Source organism: Otolemur garnettii, unplaced genomic scaffold (genome assembly GCF_000181295.1).
Source record: "Otolemur garnettii isolate 467f Iridium unplaced genomic scaffold, OtoGar3 scaffold00021, whole genome shotgun sequence".
In the NCBI taxonomy this organism is placed as follows: Eukaryota; Metazoa; Chordata; class Mammalia; order Primates; family Galagidae; genus Otolemur; species Otolemur garnettii.
In genome coordinates, this window is record NW_003852416.1 from 24,665,461 (window position 1) to 24,679,892 (window position 14,432).

The window sequence follows — 14,432 nt, forward strand, 5'->3', positions numbered from 1 at the left end:
TTTTTTTTTTTTTTGAGACAGAGTCTCACTATGTTGCCCTCAGTAGAGTGCTGTGACATCACAGCTCACAGCAACCTCCAACTCTTGGGCTTAAGCGATTCTCTTGTCTCAGCCTCCCAAGTAGCTAGAACTACAGGCGCCCACCACAATGCCCAGATATTTTTTGGTTGCAGTTGTTTAGTTGGCCTGGGCCGGTTTGGAACTCGCTACCCTTGGTGTATGTGGCTGGCGCCATAACCACTTGGCTACAGGCGCCAAGCCAATGGTTGTAATTTTGCCAATCCTGCTTACTGTTAGAACCCTAGGGCCAAAAATATAGTAGAGTAAGATGTTCAATGACAATTTGTTAAATATATGAATTCACTCACTGAGGGAATAAATGAATAAAGTATATGCAAAAGCAAATGAAACCCAGTCCCTCTCCTCAGAATACCTTCTGACCTAATAGATAGCTGGGTAAGTAAACATACCAGCACAATAAAGAGTTCTTGCTGTGCTATGCCAGATTTGGCCCAGTCATGAGGCCACCACCTCCCCCGCAAGGCTAACTTCCAACTGGGTCAGACAGGAAGACAACAAAACTAGATTATCAGCACTTGTGGGCAGACCTGAACTGAAGTAGATGAGGCCAAGTGAGAAGGGGAGACACAAGAATAAAATAAAGTAAGTGTCAATTTGTCCCTATGGCAGATAAGCTGCAAAAATGGTAATATATGCGCTATCAATCACAAGTGTCCATAGTGGGCTAGGCTTCCTACTCTGCACTTCACATTTGTATATACTTTGTACCATTTAATTCTTACAGTAATCCTACAAGATGAGAATTATTAGCTCCATTTTACATGTGGAGAAACCAAAGCTCAGAAAAGTTAAGTGCTGTGACTCTAAGAACAGAGTTGGAATTCAAATTCAAGACACTGTGAGTCTATGGCCCATAATTGTATTGTATTCCAGGCAGACAGAAAAATTATCCCTGCAAGAAGATGGGGATGATGAATCAGGGGGAGCTGGAGCTGAAGGTTGGAGGGAGCTGAAGTTGTACCACAAAAGACTATAGCTACAAGTCTTAGGACTTTTATTCTTCTTCTGTGAAAAATTTCATTGGATTGCATTGAATCTGTAAATTGCTTTGAGTAGTATTGTCATTTTAGTGATATTAATTCTTCCAATTCATTATGAATTGAACATACATTGAATAAAAGTGGTGGAAACAGACACGTTTGTCATTTTCTAGATCTTAGAGGAAAGGCATTCAATTTTTCCCTGTTTAGTATGATGTTAGATGTAGGTTTATCATATATGACCCTTATTATTTTAAAGTATGTTCCTTCTATACCCAGTTTGATGAGGGCTTTATCACAAAGGGGGGTTGAATTTTATTAAATGCTTTCTTAGCATCTATTAAAATAATCATATGGTTTTGTTCTTGGTGTTGTGATGTGATATACCATATTTATTGTTTTGCTTGTGTTGAACCATCCTTGCATCCCTGGGAGGAACCCTACTTAATCATGGTACATGACCTCTTTAATATGTTGTTGAATTCATTTTGCAGGTATTTTGTTGAGAATTTTTCTATCTATGTTCATTAGTGATATTGGCCTGCAGTTTTCTTTTTTCATTGTGTCCTTATGTGGTTTAGTATCAGGGTGATGCTGGGCTCATAGAATGAGTTTGGAAATATTCCTTCCTCTTTTGGGATTTGTTTGTTTGTTTGTTTTGCAGTTTTGGCTGGGGCCGGGCTTGAACCCACCACCCCTGGTATATGGGGCCGGCATCCTACTCCTTGAGCCACAGAAGCTGCCCTGGGTTTTTTTTTTTCAAGAGTTTGAATAGAATTAGTAATAGTTATTTAGTAGAATTCAGCAGGAAAGCCATCAGGTCCTAGGTTTTTCTTGATGGGAGACTTTTTATTATATCTTTGATCTTATTACTCACTACTAGTTTGTTGAGGCTTTCTATTTCTTCATGGTTCAATTTTGGTAGGTTGTATGTGTCCAGAAATTTATCAATTTCTTCTAGGTTTTCCAATGTGTTGGTAGTCTCTAATGATTCTTTGTATTTTTGAGGTCTCCACTATTATGTCTCCTTTTTCATTTCTGATGTTATTTATTAGGGTCTTCTCTCCATTTCTCTTAGTCTGGGCAAAGGTTTGTTGATTTTGTTTACCTTTTCCAAAAAACAACTTTTCTTTCATTGATATTTTACATTGTTTTTTTAGTCTCCAATAGATTTATTTCTGCATGATCTTTATTATTGCCTTCCTCCTACTAATTTTGGGTTTAATTTGTTCTTCCTTTTATAGTTCCTGAGGGGTACATTATTAGATATTTATTTGAAGTCTTTTTACTTTTTTGATAGAAGAGTTTAGGGCTGTAAACTTCCCTTTTAGTACTGCTTTTTTATGTATCCAACAGATTTTGGTATGTTGTAGTTCTGTTCATTTGTCTCCAGAAATTTTTAAATTTCCTTCTGAATTTCTTCTTTTACTTACTGGATGTCAAAAAGCATGTTGTTTAATCTCTATGTGTCTGTGAAGTTTCCAATGTTCCTCTTGTTATCAATTTCTAGTTTTATTCTACGGTGGTCAGAAAAGATACTTGATAGAATTTCTACTTTTTTGAATTTGTTCAGACTTGTTTTTTGGCCTAACATATGATCTGTCCTAAAGAATGTTCTATGTGCTAATGAAAAGAATGTGTGTTCTGCAGCAGTTGGCTGAAATGTTCTATAAATGTCACTTAAGACTATTATGTCTAGCATGTAGTTTAGCTCCAATCTTTCTTTATTGATCTCCTGTGTGGAAGATATATTACTGAGCGTGAAGTGTTAAAGTTTCTACTATCACTGAATTGCAATCCATCTCTCCCTTTATGTCTATAAATATTTGCTTTATATGCTTGGGAGCTCTGGTGTTGCATGCCTAGATATTTATAATTGTTATATCCTCTTAACTGACCCCTTTATCATTATAGAGTGATCTTCTTTGTTTCTTTCTACTGTCTTTTATTTGCAGTCTATTTTATCTGATGCAAGTATAGATTTTCCTGCTCTTTTTTGGTTTCCAGTTGCATAAACTATCTTTTCCCACCCCTTCAATTTCAGACTATGCATGTCTTTATATAAGACAGTATATAAGGACCGTCCAGAAAATATCCATCCATGTAATATGAAAAATAGTATTAACAATGTCTGGATATTCCAACATCTCTCGTATATCAGGGCCTTGTTTAGTAATCTATCTAGCCACTGTAGCCTTTTTATTGGAGAATTGAATCCATTTGAATTCAATATTATTCACTAAATACAGACTTAACTACTGCCATTTTGTTGCTTGTTGTCTGAATGTTTTATAACCCCTTTCTTCCTTTGTGGTTTAAGTGTTATTTCTTTTGCAGTATGTTTTAATTTGCCGCTTTTTATTTTTAGTGACTCTATTATAGGTTTTTGCATTGTGGTTATCATCAGGTGTACAAAACTATCTTATAGATACAACAAGTTATTTTAAATAGATGGCAACTTATCTTAGATCAGAAAGAAAATAACAGAAACAGAATTTTTTTTAAAAACTTCTACACTTTAACTCTACTCCATCTACATATTTTAACTTTTAGTTGCTTCAATTTACACATTTTTACATTACCTATCTCTTAACAAGTTGCTGTAACTATTTTTCAATGTATTTGTCTTTTCAGCTTTGTAGTAATGAGTGGATTGCACACCACATTTACATCAGAGTATTCTGGGGTTGTCCATGTTCTTAATTTTACCAGTGGGTTTTATACTTTCAAATGTTTTGTTTCTTTGTTTTTTGTACATTAGTGTTTTTCTCTTTCAGACTGAAGAACTGCCTTTGACATTTCTTGTAAGACAAGTCTGGTGGTGGTAAATTCTCTCAGCTTAGCCTGGGAAAGACTTCCTCTCTCCTTCATATTTAAAAAACAACTTTGTTGGCCAGGTGTGGTGGCTCACACATGTAATCCTAGCACTCTGGGAGGCTGAGGCGAGAGGATCACCTAAGCTCACAATTTTCAGACCCCATCTCTAAAAAACAGCCAGGTATTGTGACGGGTGCCTGTAGTCCCAGCTACTCAGGAGGCTAAGGCAAGAGAATCACTTAAGCCCAAGTCTGAGGTTGCTGTGAGCTGTGACGCCACATCACTCCACATCACTCTACCGAGGATGACATGGTGAGATTCTTGTCTCAAAAAAAAAAAAAAAATTTGTTAAATACATTATTTTAGGATGGCAATTTTCTTTTATCATTTGAAAATGTCATTCTATTCTCTCCTGGAATGTATAGTTTCCATTGAGATGTCTGCTGCCAGACTAACTGGAGTTCCTTTATATGCTATTTGCTTCTTTTCTCTTGCTTTTAAAATTCTTTGTCCTTGACCTTTGAAAGTTTTAATTATCATATGACTGAGGGTAGTCTTATTTGGGTTAAATCTGTTTCATGTCTCTGACCTTCCTGTACTTAGATATTATCTTTCTCAAATTTGGAAAGTTTTCTGTTATTATTTCTTTGAATAATCTTTCTACCCCTTGCTCTTGCTCAACTCCCTTTTAGACACCAATTCTTAGATTTGCTCTTTTGAGGTAATTTTCTTTATCTTGTAGGCAAGCTTTGTTGCTTTTCATTGTTTTTTATTTTTTTCTCTTCTCACTGCATATTTTTAAATAGCCTATCTTTGCACTCACTGGTTGTTTCCTCTGCTTGATCAGTTCTGCTGCTGAGAACTACTAATGAGCTTTTTAGTTCAGCAAATGTATTTCTCAGTTCCAAGATTTATTTGATTTTTTTTAATTATTTCAATCTCTTTGTTAAATTTCTCTCATAAATTTCTGAACTGCTTTTCTGTTATCTTGGCAATCACTGAATTCCTTAAATCTATTATGTTGTAATCCTTGGTCAGAGAGCTCTCATGTTGCTTTCTAGACAGGGTCAATTATTGGTTCCTTGATTTGGTGAGTTGGGGAGATCATGCTTCCCTGTTTGCTGTTGTTTCTTATAGATGTCTGGATAGTTCTTTGCATTGAAAAATAAATTATTTATTCCAGCCTTCTCTGTCTGGCTTGTTTTGATTTTAATTGGATATATTTGCTTAGAAGTTTCTTTACTGCCAGGCCACTGACTTCTTTTTGGCTCTAAGTAGCACCTCAAGCCCACATTCACCTTGGCTGTAATCAGAACTCCCTGCCTTTTCCAAATGGGGATAGGCTGGCAATGTGGGAAGGCTAGAGAGGGGCTCATGTCCAGGAGATCTATAACATGAACTTCTTTTAGCATGATGCTGCTGAATGGCCACTCAAATCTGGCATTTCCTCTGGTAGAGTTACAGAGCAGAGTTTCTCAGGCTGGGAATAGTAATCTCACCAACACTACCCCCTTTGTCTCTGCCTGTTCTCAGGGATATTTCTCCCTTCAGGTACTCCTAATGCTTCCTGTGGGTTAAGGCATGGAGAGGTCTCCTGAAACAGAACCCAAGATGATGAGAATGGTGGTTGGATACCTCAATCTCATGTTTTCCAGTATAGAAACAGTTGAGTTGGAAGGGATTGTCCATGCTCTCAGTGCCAGAAGAATGGGGAAAGGGCATAGTGGATGTAGAATTCTGATTTTTTTATCATCTGCTTGAAATTTTTTCACTTCTTTGTGGCCACAGGAACTGGTTTATCTTCATATTTGAACTCTGGAATATCTCTGTTGATAATCTTGGCACTACATATTTGTTTTCAGTTTTCTGTTGGGAGGAGTAAAGCCAGTTTGCTTGTATCCTACTATTTTGGAACCAGAACTCAGACATCAGTATTTTTTAAAGCTCCCCAGGTGCTTTTAATATGAAACCAAGCTTTAGCATCACTGCAGTTCAAGGGATGAGGTGCCCACTTTTGAGCCACGCATATTAAGCTTAGGACTTGGACTTCCTCTCCCACTGCTTCTTCCTGCCCCCATATTCATCACTCTAGCCATACTAATGGCTGCTGATTCCCTAGGGATCACTTGCAATTCAAGCCACCACTCTTTAATACACAACGTGATAGGAATGTGTCCTACCTCACCTTCTGGAAAACTGCTTACTGTTTGTCTTAGTTCATTTTCTGCCGCTATAACTGAATACCTGAACTGGGTAATTTATTTTTAAAAAAAGAAATTTATTTCTTATAATTCTGGAGGTTAGGAATTCCAAAATCAAGGGTTCACATCTTGTGAGAGTCTTCTTTCTAGTGGAAATCTATGCAGACTTGAGGTAATACATGGCATCACAGGGCAAAGGGGGCATACTGAGAGGCAAACTGGCCTTTATGATAGGCCAACTTTTATGATAATATCCCACACCCATGATAACCCATTAATTCATGAATTAATTAATCCATTTATGAGGACAGAGCCCTCAAAAACCAATCATCTTTTTTTTTTAAATTTTGCTTTCAACTGGGTTTCAATCATCTTAGTTTGAAGTTTTTTTTAATTTTCTTTTTTCTCTTTCTTCCTTTAACGATTTATTGCCCTCACCCTCTCAAGTAGCTGGGACTACAGGAGCCCACCACAATACCCAGCTTTTTTTTGTAGAGACGGGTTCTCACTCTGGCTCAGCATGGTCTCAAACCTCTGAGCTCAGGCAATCCACCCACCTTGGCCTCCCAGGGCACTAGGATTACAGGCACGAGCCACCACGTCCAGCCCACACAATCATCTCTTGAAGGTGCTACCTATTAACATTGTTATTAATACATTGGGGATTAAGTTTCAACATGAGTTTTGCAAGGGACAAACCTTTAAACCATAGCACTGTCCCTTGAGACTTGGCTCGAAGACCACTTTCTTAGTGAAGTCTTTATGTGATCAGGCACATTTGGTGGCTTCTTTTTCTGAGCTTCCATAACACTGTGTTCCTATCTCTGTTAAAATGTCTTGGTTGTATTGAAATTTTTTTGTACAAACAACCATCACCCCCATAAAAAGCAATAGGTGCAGTGATACTTCAGGTACCTCTGTTGTCCCTTCACATCTTCTTGGATAAGTTTTTACTCTAGCCCAGCTGTATCTCATTATCTCTCTATTTCTGCCCAGAAGATTCTCTCGTGCTGCCTAGTAGCTACCTGTGGGAACCACATGGCCCTTCTGACACATGGATACATGTGCAAACCTGGAAGTTCCAGGGATTTAACACCCAATGGGGCAACCCTTTACTGACAAGGTTTAAAACTAGAGGAGAAGTCCCCAGGGCAGACAATTCTGAAGTGCATTCTCCACAGACTTTAGAGGGTCCCTGGCAGGATAAAGTCTCAGTCACCCAATGTAGTGATTTGGTCCCAACTCCCTCTTGCGGTGGATTTTCCTCCTTTCCCGTTTACTCCCCAAAATAAGTATCCTGCATGCAATTCCTGTTATTAGGATGTGTTGTTTGCAAAAGCGCACTAAGACAAATGAAAAGAACATTAATCATTCTTTCAGAAAACCAGGTTCTAGTTTTAGTTCCACCTCCTCTTCGGACAAGAGAACCTCTAAGACTCTGATTTTATTATCTACAAAATGAGAATAACCTTTCATTCCTCATAGCACTCATGGGGGAAGAATGGATATGTGTGTGGAAATTATTTATAATTATAATGCACCATATAAAGCAATGTTGTCATTATGCTCAAGGAAGAATTCCTTTACTATTCACCCTTTAAATGACAGAGCTCCTCAGGAGAGTCCTTGACGCTCTTCTCACTTTATACCCCCTTCCTAGATGTCCTCATCCATTTCTAAGGCTTTAGTACATCAATTCCATCAGAGACATCTTTCTTTTTTTTTTTTTATTAAATCATGTGTACATTAATGCAATCATGGGGTACAGTGTGGTGTTTTCATATACAATTTGAAATATTTTCATCAAACTGGTTAACATAGCCTTCATGTCATTTTCTTAGTTACTGTGTTAAGACATTTAAAGAGACATCTTTCATCTGTGCTTTCTTGTAGGTAACTACTAGCGGGCTATTGAGCACTTGAAATGTGACTCATCTCAAGTTATGCTGTAAGTTTAAAATGACAACGAAATTTGAAGATAGTATGAAAAAAGAATGTAAAAATCTCACTAACAATTCTTTATACTAATTAAATGTTGAAATGTTTTGGATGTATTGAGTTACACACTATTACAATTAAGTTTACTTCTACTTTTTAAAATGTGGCTCTTGGAAAATTTAACATGTGGCTTGCATTATATTCCTTTTTATTTTTTTGAATAGTACTTTGAGTTGCTATTTTAATTGTATTATATTCTATTGGGCAGTGCAGTAGATACTTGCTCAGAAAAGAGAGGTCCATATAGATTACTCAGCTGCTTTCCTTTTGGATGTCCAATATTCAAAACAATTCTTAAAAAAAATTGAACTCAAAATGTTACCCTCCTTCTAAACTTCTGTTGGAGTCTCTTGCTGGTCTCCTCCTACATCTGCTCTTATACCTCTCTAATTCATTGAAGCCACAGTAATCTTTGCAAAGCACAAATCTGATCATGTCACTAGCTTCCCACTACTACTAGGATTAAAACTAAAATTCTCAGCTTATCTTTCAGGACTCTGCCTACATCACCTACCTCATGATCTCTACCTAACACACAGCCTGTTCCTGCTCTCCAACTAGTTTCCAGAAGGTGTCTAACTACTGCCTGTTTCCAGACTCATGTACTTGCTTTCCTTCTACCTGGAATACTCTTTACCCAGCTAACTTCCAATTATCCTTCAGATATTATTATTAATGTCATTATTTCAGATAAGGCTTGCCTGGCCCCTAAACTTTCATTTGGTAGTATTTCATCACAATTATAATTAATAATTTATGTTATCCATTTATTGTGTTTCCTACCCCAGACAGTAACCTCAATCAAATTGGGTAGCCTAGATGCTTAATAAATACTTGATGATGCATAAAGTTATAAAAAATGAATGAAAAACTGCTGAATGAGGTATGGTCACAAAGTGATATCATTATGTGTTTCTAAAACAAATATACCAGATATGAATATCCAAATAGGTATTATCTTTTAAACAGTCACTTTTGGAAACAAATATATTCCAACAAACTATACAAAATAATTTAGTAGCCTATGATATTGGAGAAGATCCTAGTACTATTATAGTTTACAAACTATGCAAGAAAAAGAATTCTTGTCTTTTTATCCTTATTCTAGATTTTCATAAAAATATTTTATCATATACCTTATTCGTTAAACTTAGTTTTGAATGATTTCAGAGTTAAGTGCCCAATAGAACTTTCTGCAGCAACTGAAATGATCTTTGTTTGCATTGTCCAATATAGTAGTGATCAGCCACATGTAGCTATCAAGCACTTGAAATATATCTAGTGCAGCTGAGGAATAGAATTTTTCATTTTATTTAATTATAAATAAAGAGCAGCATTTTGCTAGTGGCTATCAAATTGGATAGCACAGCTTAAAGCCATCACAGAAGACAAGTTCCCAAAATATTTTAGGCCCATATATGCCAGGAATCTCATTAAAATTTGTATATAACTTCAATGGCATATTTAAAATTATCTTTGTGTAAAATAAATCAGGAGTATTATTATAAAGATTTACTTCAGAAGCTAGTTGCTACTCTTGAAATATTCATACTTTTCATTTAAAGAATGCCAAAGACTGACTAGGCACAGTGGCTCACACCTGTATTCTTAGCACTCTGAGAGGGCAGTGTGGGAGGATCACTTGAGTTCAGGAGTTTGAGCAAGAGTGAGACACCATCTCTACTAAAAATAGAAAAAATTTAGCCAGGTATGGTGGCACATGCATGTAATCTCAGCTACTTGGGAGGCTGAGAAGTTTGAGGTTTCAGTGAGCTATGATAATGCCATTGCACTCTAGTTGGTGCTACAGAGTAAGACTCTGTCTTTAAAAACAAACAAACAAAAAAAAAGCTCAAAGCTTATTCCATTTGCAAGGCCAATATAATACAAAGGCACAATAGACTTGAAGAAGACCATTGCTAATAACCACAAGAATTCACTGGTAACACAGAGCTCAAGTGTATCTAGAGTTTTGCCTCCTAGGCAGTCACTCTCTCCAATGATGCAATACTGAACATGTAAAAAGGTCAAATCAAGAAGGAAATCATGTATTTTTGGAGCTGGTAAACAAATTGCAGAACCAAGATGTCAGTTGTGAGTGAAGTTTTGCCAAAAGAACCAACATCACTCAATATTAAAAGGCAAGCAAGAGACCATTGGCAATAAGATAGAATCAGCCTTTGTTCTGACAAAGGAGCTGCTGTATACAACCCCATTGAGTTGAACTAAATAAAAGAATACCACCCATGCCTCCACTATACAGCAAATGATTTGAGTGGGTGGCAAAAATTTCAGAGGTCTGGCATTTGCGTGCATCTTTCCAGGCTCACAGTTCACTATCATGAAATACAACAGAATATACTTCTATATATATGAAGGCTGACAATTAAATTTGCAAACTCATCCTAGAATAAGTGCTACATACCTCATTGCTGAATATCACCATTGTCACCTTTGAAGTACTTCCCTTGGGAAACCATTCACTGATACCAGTGCCTAGTCAGGGTATTTGTTTACTAGCTAAAAATTCCCTCACAGACAGTGCTGTGTGAGTTGGTGCATTGTAGTGATGTAAAAACCATGAGTATTGGGCAGCACCTGTGGCTCAGTGTGTAGGGCACTGGCCCCATATGCCAAGGATGGTGGGTTCAAACCCAGCTCCAGCCAAACTGCAACAAAAAATAGCTGAGCATTGTGGCAGGCGCCTATAGTCCCAGCTACTTGGGAGGCTGAGGCAAGAGAATAACCTAAGCTCAAAAGTTGGAGGTTGCTGTGAGCTGTGACGCTATGACACTCTACCGAGGGTGATAAAGTGAAACTCTGTCTCTTAAAAAACAAAATGAGTATTGGCCAAGATTTTCAGTTAAGATTTTCCTGTTTTTCTATCAATGTTTACTTCATCTGCTATGCTTCTCACTGTCAGCCTATGATTCTGATGCACAATTCAACAAATTTTTGCCATGTTTTTTCAGTTTTGCTTGGTACTAGCTACCCTGACCTCTCTCCATCAGTGAGGATTTTCTCCCCTCACAAAAACATTTAATCCATCTGTATACTGCTGTTTTCCTCATGGCATTATCCCCATAAAACTTGAACTAATATGTCCCTGATTTCACTTCCATTCTTGCCAAGTTTAACAAGAAATTTAACGTTTGTTCCTTGCTCTAATTCAAGCTCCAATATTCCCATGACGGCACACAAAAACACACAACAATAATGAATACACTAAGCAAGACACTGCCACTTGTCAATGCAAACATAAATGAAAGACATTGATATACCAAGGTTGTGAAACCTTACTGAGTTGTTTTTACAGTGCTGCCAATGTAAGCACATGTGGCACGTTCATGAACTTAATCACCATGCCTTGTATATTCTAGGGTCTGGGGTCAAGTCAACTTCTGGATCTGTCACTAAGTACATGTTTGTATGTGCTCAATAGCATATTGGTATCATTTGGGCCCATGCAGATTTGTTTACTATAATTTCAGTGAAAGTTTAAAATGGGATATTTATAATATAAATTTATATTTACTATATGCTTTTTAATTAACAGATTAAATAAAATAATAACCATATGACAAGATACTTATGAGGTATTCATGTCTGAAATTTTACTTTGATGAACTGGAAAGAAAGCAGAAATATATCACAGGAAGTTAATGAGATTTAATGATATTAACTAGTTTTTCAAATGCAAAAATTTCATAGGAAATCTTCCCATCCATGAATTCATTTTAAATAACTGTACTTGACACATGTATGTATTTTCTGGTTCTTTTTTATTGATTTTGTTACTTTTTAATATTTTAGGAGATAAGAAACATGTCTTTTCTATAATCTCTAACTTCTAAAGTGGTTAATATTTTGGTCATAGTGATTATATTGGAGCAAACAGAACAAGGAGTACAAGTTTGTGATTCACACATAAAAAATGAATGAGAAGTACATAGTACTAAAAAGTAGAATATTGACACAGTATAACGGATCCAGATGAAGTAAATAAAAATTCATCTCTGTTAGAGTATTAATTTAATAACTTTGGTGAATACTCATAGAAGCAATTATCTTCCCACCACTAACTGATTCAAGGCATTCTTTCTTCCAGAATGAGCATCCATTTCCATTTCACTTCCATAATCCAATGGATATTGACGTGTTCCTAGGCTGCTAGAACCTCAACTCCACCTGCATGTTCTGGTTTACCATAACCCTGCTTTTCTTGCCCCACACAGACCCCTTCTTACATATACACACAAAGTATTTTATTTACCTTAACATTTTCTGGCGATGGTTTGTTTTGGGTCACGCCCACAGCAATCAAAGCTATCACAGCTATGACACAGGAGAAGCCAAGGATGACCAAGATATTTTTGGAGCAAAATTCCTTCACTCCTGAACCTAAAACCAAAAGCAAGAAAGAAAATATCAACAAGAAATCAACAAATACTAATTTTCCTCACTTTTCTGTCTGGATTTATAAAAACTATATGGAGACATTAGAGGATAAAAGTCAATCTTTATCAATGGGCCACTTCCAAAGTAATTAGGAAGTAATTCAAGAAGAAAAGAATTTGTCTGTATGTGACAAGGCCACAGCTGAATTAGTGGCTAGTAGGAAGGAGAATGGACAAAACTAGGTCAGTGATCAGATATGGAATGAGGAGAAAGAAGGGTTCCAGCAGTTTGTTTAATAGATCAAATACATATATATCTATCAAGATACAAGTAATAATAACCAAAGGGGGGAAAAAAGGATAGACATCTTCATTTTCAAAATCTACCACAAAATGTTTATGATATGAAAAAGTATTAACAACATATCATCAAACATTAAACCTCACCAAACCATGATATTTCCTGGATTGATATACCTCTTGCATTTCAACCATCCTTACATAGTAAGCAACTAGAAATGGCCTACAGGCTGAAGAGTTTTTAACATTTCAGATCATTGTTCACATTATCTTATTCTGTCTTTAAGTCTCACTCTTCCATGGAACATAAAAGAACTCCAACAGCAGAATTATATAAAAGGCAAAAGTCATTTTTTATCAGATATAAACAGATTATATAGAGGAAGTAAAAGGAAATTAAATGATTGCACCATTCCCTCCACTTTGACAACTTAATCTCTTCCTTTCTCAGCTCTCCAAACTATTTCCAAACTTCTAAGCTTTGTGGAAGAAAGGTAAGCTAAAGTGACAAATAAGCATATAGAAATGAGATGGGTTAATAGAATAATTTACACTTCTCTAAGGATAGAGGGTGTGATCAAAACAGCTGAAAGAGGAGCCCAAGTCTCTTTCTTCTTTTTTTTCTCTTTGTCAATAGCAGCCTGCTGGGCACTGAAATGGGAGCTTCTTCCTCCTCATGGTCTTGAGCAGAAGCCAGGACTATCTAAAGGACTATATATGCGGGTCTCCAGTCTGCTCTACCCCTAGGATCTTGAACTAGTTTTTATCAAACAGTATAAAATTTAGAGGAGAAAAAATTTTAGCATTACCATTATCTACTGCTTTCAAATAAAGAACAGCAGACAAAATATACAGCACCTCCCTGCTTCTCCCTTCCCCAAAGACCTCCATTTTGTTCAAATGCTTGGCTCTCCCTCAAGCTTAAAGAAGAAAAGAAGTACACAAATAAGTGATTTCTGGTCATGATAAGTGCTAAGAAGAAACTAAAACCAAGGAATATGATAGAGTGACTTATCACAGAGTTGGAGGTGAAGGGGAGGGTATTAGACTGAGGGTCCAGAAGGCATTTGGACTTTTGAGAAAGTAACTCAAAAAGTAACTTTCGAGCAGAAACCCAGATGAGGAAAGGACTCAGAAAGTAACTTTTGAGCAGAATCCCAGATGAGGAAAACCACCAACTAGGAAGAGTAAGAACATTCCAGGAAGAAGGAAAAGAAATTGCAAAAGCCCTGAGGTGGGAACCAGTTTGGTGTGACTATAACTGTTCCTTCTTTTTCCTAATGAGCATATTTACTAACATGTTATTATCACTAAACAGTTGGGTATATAGTTTTCCACATTTGCCCAACTTTTGCAATGATAGAAACATTGCAAAGGTTGCATAGGTTATTAAACATCTCATCATATTATATCTTATTAAAGATATGAAAAGCAAAAGAACTTAGATCAGAGAGAAACTTTAGGAATTTTTCATATACAGTATTTTCAAAGCTTCATTTAAAAAAAAGGGCTGTTGTTCTGAGCAATCAACTAAATTACTTAGATAGGACTAATTAAAATGATCTATCCTTAGCCGGGCGTTGTGGCGGGCGCCTGTGGTCCCAGCTACTTGGGAGGCAGAGGCAGGAGACTCGCTTGAGCCCAGGAGTTAGAGGTTG

General features: G+C 36.7%; 1 protein-coding gene across 3 annotated transcripts in view; it reads right to left on the minus strand.

The window, feature by feature from the left end:
- ENTPD1 (ectonucleoside triphosphate diphosphohydrolase 1) overlaps window positions 1-14,432 on the minus strand; it is a 195,116-nt gene that overhangs the window by 92,663 nt on the left and 88,021 nt on the right. For all 3 annotated transcript variants that reach the window (XM_023511601.1, XM_023511602.1, XM_023511600.1), the window contains exon 2: window positions 12,351-12,478. In XM_023511601.1, coding sequence (XP_023367369.1) covers window positions 12,351-12,478 — 128 coding nt within the window. The remainder of the gene's footprint in view (window positions 1-12,350; window positions 12,479-14,432) is intronic.